Source organism: Mus musculus, chromosome 5 (assembly GCF_000001635.26).
Source record: "Mus musculus strain C57BL/6J chromosome 5, GRCm38.p6 C57BL/6J".
NCBI classification, from domain to species: domain Eukaryota; kingdom Metazoa; phylum Chordata; class Mammalia; order Rodentia; family Muridae; genus Mus; species Mus musculus.
The window spans coordinates 142,208,969-142,215,798 of record NC_000071.6 but is presented as its reverse complement, the minus strand read 5'-3'; the positions used below and the strand labels follow the sequence as shown (position 1 = coordinate 142,215,798).

The window sequence follows — 6,830 nt, the reverse complement described above, 5'->3', positions numbered from 1 at the left end:
CTCACTGGCCAGCTGACCTTTCCTCCTCAGGGAGCTAAAGGCCGCTCCGAGACCCTGCCACAAAAACAAGACGGGCATCACCTGAAGAATGCCAGCTGAGGTTGTCCCTGGGACTCCACACCCATGGGCAGCCGTACAATTTTGTTCACAGGAATAAACACACAAACACACACACATAAATAGAAATGAAAGATTTAAAAATTTACAAGCACTTAAGGAACAAAATATTTTTATTAAAAATTGTACCTATAGCACCGCTCTGCCTTTCTACAAGTTGAGGGAGTGGGGGTTCATTTATTTTACCTGTAATGGGATCTGTGCCATTTTAGAAGTTTTATAGGGAAAGCTTCGGGGACTCCCCTAAGCCAGCAGGTGGGGTTGGGAGTTCCCCGCTGGGAACCCCACACTGTTCTGGTCTCTCAGACTGGTCCCTTGCTGCTAGTCTATGGACTGGGGCTCAGCAGGAGAGCCGCCATGCTGTGAGCCAGGAATCCAGAAGTAAGGAAAACCCATGCTAAGAACCTCTATGCAAACACACCATGCTCAGGCTGATCAAGACCAAGTTCAAACACCACATCCAAAGAACTTTCCAGAACATACATCCTCCTCGTGGGCTCTTGCTCTGCTTCCTCCCAGGGCTCCAGGGAAGGGAGACCCCACCCCACCCCTCTCCCACCACATATGTTCTGCTGGGGTGGGAAGCAGGAGGCGGGGAGATGTTAGCATGGCTATAGCTTCCTCTCTGGGTGTCTGCTCTGTAAAGCCTGCCATGGGGCGCAGCAGCTCACACAAGGAGGTAAGGCTGTACAGGGCTGAGTGCCCTCCACAGAGCCACTGAGGCTGCTGTCACTTCATCAGACACCCATGGAGGTGACAGAAATAAGAAGGGTGTCCACATCCTGCCTGTTCGGGTCATTTCTCAGAACCCAGCCTTGGAGGCCATGTCCCTTTTGCAGCTGTGTGATGTGTCCATTCTGTCCCTACAGTTAGGAAGGACACTTGCCGATGCCCGGTGGCTCCGGAAGGCTGAAATCTAACTGGAAACTCTCAACCTCTGCCTTTGGTGCAGGGGATTAGAATGGGACAGGGTCCCTCTAAGTCTGGTTCTCACCCTTCCTGATGCTGTGACCCTTAATACAGTTCCTCACGTTGTGGTGACCCTCATCCATTAACATTATTTTCATTGTTACTTTGCTACTGTTGTGAATTGCACTGTAAATGTCTGATATGCAGGATATCTGATATGCAACCCCTGTGAAAGGGTCGTTTGTCTCCCAAGGGGTCTCCACTCACACACTGAGAACCACTGGTCTAAGTGTTGTGTTTGATGACAGCTGCTGACAGCTGTCCATCAGCAGTCACAGGGCCAGGGCATCCTGAACAGATCTTTCCATAGAAAACAAGTTACTGGTCATAAAGGAGACCCAGGTAGCACTGCAAATTGCTAACTCATGGCGAGGAAATGCAAGGCAGAGTACGGTATCGCCTTAGACCAGACCTTTCCCCATTGATTACAGCAATCAAGTCCTTATGGCTTAGGAGAGCAAAGCGCAATACAGAGCCAGCCTGGTCCCTGTCTTCTGTTGGGTGCCACCTTTCAAGAAGTTCAACTGGAGACACGTGGCCTTCTGTCCACTTCACTCGTTTCAGGCCAGGGAGTAGGTTGGTGCAGTCTACTGACATGGTCCCTCCTGTGGACCATGAGGGTGGCAGTCCCCACAAAGAAGTGGCTTTGGGCAGAGCATCTAAGATTTTTGGTTTAGAATATTTCCTCTTCAGCTCAGAAAAGGAAGGAGGGAGGAAGGAAGGGAGACAGGAGGAGAAGGAGGAGGGAGAGAGAAAGGAGGGAGGAGGGAGGGAAGGACTAAAGAGAGGAGCGAAGAGGAAGAGTATAAGAAGGGGGAGAAAGGAGGGGGAGGGGAGGATAAGGGAAGGGAGGAGAGGGAAGGAGGGAGAGGAGGAAGAGGAAGAGAGTAAGAAAGAGGAGGAAGGAATTTTTTTTTTTTTAATTCTCGATTTTGGAAAAACTGAAAGGCCTTTAATTAGTTTATTTTTTAACCCCAAGTGGAACCTCTTGTGTCCTGGGGCCACACCAGCAACTTCCAAGGCAGCAAGTCAAGACAAGATCCATGTCCCCTGCCTCACAGGGTTATAGAATCTCCCAGTGGTGGCACTGAAGAGCTTAGTACCCTCCACCGGGCGCCAAGACCCCTGGGAGGACAGACCCTTCTCACCTGCTCTGAGTGCCCGAGGATGTGGGGATGTGGAGCCACGATGCCAGGTCTGGGGCACACTGTGGTTGGATCCAGCTGGTCACATCCAGATGGGGGAGTGGGGTGGGGCGCTGGACTAGGGGTGGCAGGACACTCATGGGGTCTTGAGTGCCACTTTGCACTTAGCCAGAAACATTTAAACAACGAAAAGTAAAAGAAAACGTTCTCAGAAAACCTGTTAAGGCTAAAAAGCTGGCCTTGGATGGCAGGGTAGAGGGGACAGCACCAGGGGTCAGAAGCGGGACAGCAGTGAGCACAGGAGAAGAAAGGGAAGGGCTGTCCCTACTGTGCGCCATGTGTGGGGGGTGCGCTAGGTGACTCGTGGCCCCGGTTGGTTTCTCAGAGCCGATTGTTTTATTTGGAGACACAGTCGCTTCTCGTCTTTCCCACGTACAAAGCTGAACAATGAATTAAAAGGCACCTGGAGACAGCAAAGACGCATTCATTTCATGTGACATAGATTAAAAAAAGATAAAAAGGTTTAAAAAATACTCTGGTTCAACAATGCACATCTGCTACTGCCACAAGCAACTGCAAAAACCACGCGTCTCCGCTCCTTTCTTGCTCAGCGCGGGTGGGCTGTGTGCTGTGTTGTGTGGTCACCAGAAGGACCTAGCTGGCTTTGGATGGGCCTGGGGGACCTCCAGAGCCAGTTGGGGGAGGGACTTCCTGTTCTTGTAACTGTCAGCTTGAGAGAAGAGAGGAAGAGGGAGGGAAAGGGAAACCTCCAGGTTTTGCAGCCACCCTAAAGAGAGGTCACAGAGCTGAGCCCTCCGTGGCCAGCTAGATGCCACTCGCACAGTGGCCTCGCGCGAACCCTGCTGAGAACCAGACAGAACCCAGCGAGGGAAAGAGCAATTCTCTGAAGCACAGATGAGAGCAAGGAGCCTCAAGTTGTCCTAAGATGGAGAAAGTGGTCCAGGCTGGCTGGTTCTCCAAAAGGAGGTAGAGAGAGAAGTGGGCCGCAGATGCGATTTACCTGTCCCCCTCCCCCCTCCTTCCCATCCTCCCTCACCATCCTGAATGATTTGGAGGCCAGAGGAGCCCAGGGCTGGGGTGTGTCGAGAGCGCCCCCGCCGGCGGTGCCGAGCTATTGCACCAGGGAGATACCTTCTCTTAGAAAGAAAAGAAAACAAAGAAACCCGCTTCCTGCAGCGATGTTACAAAAAGCCATTAAAAAAAACCCTTCCTAAGTGAATCCTAGTTTTCACCAGTAGGTAAGATCGCTTATCAGAATTATTATTATTATCTTTTAAACAAAAAAATTCAGCTCAGTTATCGGAGTTGATTGTCTTAACAAAAATAGACTCCAGAAGTTCTGCACCCGTCTACCCTGATGGAGGCGTGATGTCACACGAAGGAGGAGAAGCCGGTGAGGGGGGCCCGGGCTCCGGGGCCAGCTGGTGTGTAGACTCCGCCCGCGCTCTGTGTGGTGATGACCGTGTGCAGGTGTGGGCCGGCTTCTGCCCCTGCCACCGCCTCGTACCTATGTGGTGCTGCGGCAGGGGGACGCCGCTTCCAAGAGTTGTAGTAGGTGGGGTCGCTCATGTAGTGGTTGACGAAGGAGTGCTTGGGCAGGGCTTCCTCATAGTCTGAGTCAGAGGCCTGAGGACGAGACAGATGGACAGTGTGAGCCCCAATGAGAGAGGGAGAAAGGGGGGGGTGATCTGGAAACAGGGATACACCCGTTAGTCACCCAAGATGGGGGTGGCCTGAGGGTTACCTGTTTTTGGCATTCTCCTGTAAGCTCAGGACAGGCCTATGCTATACCCCACCCTGGGAGATGGCTACAGAGTCCCCACAGAGTCCATAATTGCTAATGTTAATGATGGTGGAAAGAGTCACAGTCTGGTGCTGTGTCACCTATGGTAGTTGGAATGCAAATGTCCCCATAGGTACATTTTTTTGAGCAACTGTTCCCCAGTTGGTGGCGCTGTTTGGGGGTGAGGTTTAGGAGGTGTGGCATTGTTGGAGGCTTCGAGAGTTCCAGGCCCTGTCTCACTCTGTGTATCTCTCTCTCTCTCTCTCTCTGTGCCTGTGGTTCTAGGTGTGGCACTCAGCTTCCTGCTCCAGCTGCCATGCCCGCCTGCTGTCATGCCTTCCCACCAGCATGGTGATGGATTCTATCCCTTTGGAACCATAAGCCTTAATAAACCCTTCCTTCTATGCGTTGCCTTGGCCTCAGTGTTTTGTCACAGCGATAGGACAGGAAAGTAACCAATGCACAGATTGGGCTCCCTTCACTGAGGGGAAAGGAACCCTTGGCTTCAATGGAGAAAAGAATTTTGGGGGTGAGCCAGTGTACTGGCTGGTTTTGTGTGTCAGCTTGACACAACGGGAGTTATCACAGAGAAAGGAGCTTCAGGTGAGGAAAGGCCTCCATGAGATCCAGCTGTGGGGCATTTTCTCAATTAGTGATCAAGTGGGGAAAGGCCCCTTGTGGGTGGTGCCATCCCTGGGCTGGTAGTCTTGGTTCTATAAGAGAGCAAGCTGAGCAAGCCAGGGGAGGCAAGCCAGTAAGTAGCATCCCTCCATGGCCTCTGCATCAGCTCCTGCTTCCTGACCTGCTTGAGTTCCAGGCCTGACTTCCTTTGGTGATGAGCAGCAACATGGAAGTGTAAGATGAATAAACCCTTTCTTCCCCAATTTGCTTCTTGGTCATGATGTTTTGTCCGAAACCCTGACTAAGACAGCCAGTGAGAAGCAGAGTTGGAGTTTGTTTTAGTTTTATTTATTTTTGTGTGGTGTGTTTGCATGTGTGTGGGTTTACATATCCATCTGCTCACATGTGGAAGGCAAGGAAAGATGTTGAAGATGTCTTCTGGTTTTCTGTTCACCGTATTATTTTGAGACAGGGTGGATCTAAAACCTGCCATTTCTCCTTGGCTGGCTGGCCTGCAGGTCAGTAGGATCTGTGTGTCTCTGCCTCGGGATGGGCCTGCTGGCAGTTCAGCTTTTATGTGGGTAAAGTTTAGACTTAGGTCTTCTTGATTTCACAGCAGAAACAATTGGGAAAATGCCTTACAGCTGGATCTCATGGAGACATTTCCTCACCTGAAGCTCGTTTCTCAGTGATAACTCCAGCCTGTGTCAAACTGACACACATAACCAGCCAGTACACTGGCTCACCCCTGAAATTCTTTTCTGCATTGAAGCCAAGGGTTCCTACATGGCTGCTCTTCCAGAAGACTGGAGTCCCATTGCCAGGACCCACAAAGCTACTCACAGTCATCTATGACTCAATCCCTAGGGACTCTGACACCCATTTCTGACCTCTATGGGTGCTTCATGTCCATGGATACAGACATACATGGTATACAGCCATACACATACAAATTAAAAGATTCATTTTTAATTTGCACACATGTATGTCTATGTGTTTGTGAATGTGTACATGCAGTTTCTGTGGAATCCAGAAGAGGGAAGCAGAACTCTCTGGAAGGAGAGTTAGAGGTGGCTGTGAGCTGCTTGGTGCCAGGAACTAAATGTTGGTCTTCAGTAAAAACAGCATATGCTTTTAACCTGAGCCATTTCTCCAGACCCTTAAAAGATATTTGTTCATTCATCAGAAATACTAGGATTAAGAGAAAGACTTGGGGGGGGGGAGGGACAAGACACCCCGAGAGCATGCTGCTGCAGGTGTGGGCTTCTCCAGAGGAATTGACTTTCTGCATCTCTACAATCCCCATGCATGCCATTCTGGAGGGGCTTAATGCTGTTATCTTCAAAGGGTTGCTAAAAAAGATAATGAGGTCACAGGTGGGTTCCTAGCAGCACCTGATAGAACTTCACCTGACAGGGTAAATGTAGCTCAAGGGGGTGGGGCATCTTTTTTGAAATTCTCGGAAATGCCTGGGAGAGAAATGAGGCCCCACCTGAGATCATACGCATGCAGACTTCAAGCTGGTTCACTGCCGTTTAATATAACATATCTTTATATGGAAGGAATGTTGTCTCTATGTCCACATGCTTCACTGTAAATGTCAATCATTCTGGACTCCTCCATTCAGGGGTGGGAGGCTTCAGGCAGACTGCAGCGTTGGAAGGTGTGCCTTCCTTTTGGTCCTCTTTCTCTCCTGCCTCAGGGCATACACTTATGAGGGACTGGGGATGCTCCTGGCCTTGTTTGTTTGTTTGTTTGTTTGTTTGTTTGTTTGAGACAGGGTTTCTCTGTGTAGCCCTGGCTGTCCTGGAACTCACTCTGTAGACCAGGCTAGCCTGGAACTCAGAAATCCGCCTGTCTCTGCCTCCCAAGTGCTGGGATTAAAGGCGTGTGCCACCACCGCCCAGCTCCTGGCCTTTGATCTGCAAGACCAAGGTGTGAGCTGCCAAGAGGGAGCCACCCTCTGTGGCCTCTTGCCATAGATTCACACTGTGTCCAGAGAGGCTTAGAGTCTGCAGCAGTGCAAGCTACTGGGACAAGCCAATGCCTGCATCTTCCTCTGCTGTAGTGCCGAGACCCCAAGCATCCTCCACTGCAGCCCCTAGAGCTCCACTGAGCTCCCGGAGATGCTGAGGATTTGAGGGTCTCAGTTCATTTTGTACAATATGCCAGTA

At 50.7% G+C, this 6,830-nt stretch overlaps 1 protein-coding gene across 2 annotated transcripts in view; it reads right to left on the bottom strand.

Moving 5' to 3' along the window:
- Positions 1–212: 212 nt before the first annotated feature.
- Positions 213–6,830, bottom strand: part of Sdk1 (sidekick cell adhesion molecule 1) — a 974,090-nt gene continuing 967,472 nt past the window's right edge. The window contains exon 44 of one of the 2 annotated variants that reach the window (XM_006504712.1): positions 213–3,878. In XM_006504712.1, coding sequence (XP_006504775.1) covers positions 3,624–3,878 — 255 coding nt within the window. In that variant the 3' untranslated portion in view covers positions 213–3,623. The remainder of the gene's footprint in view (positions 3,879–6,830) is intronic. The other variant, NM_177879.5, reaches the window with a different exon arrangement.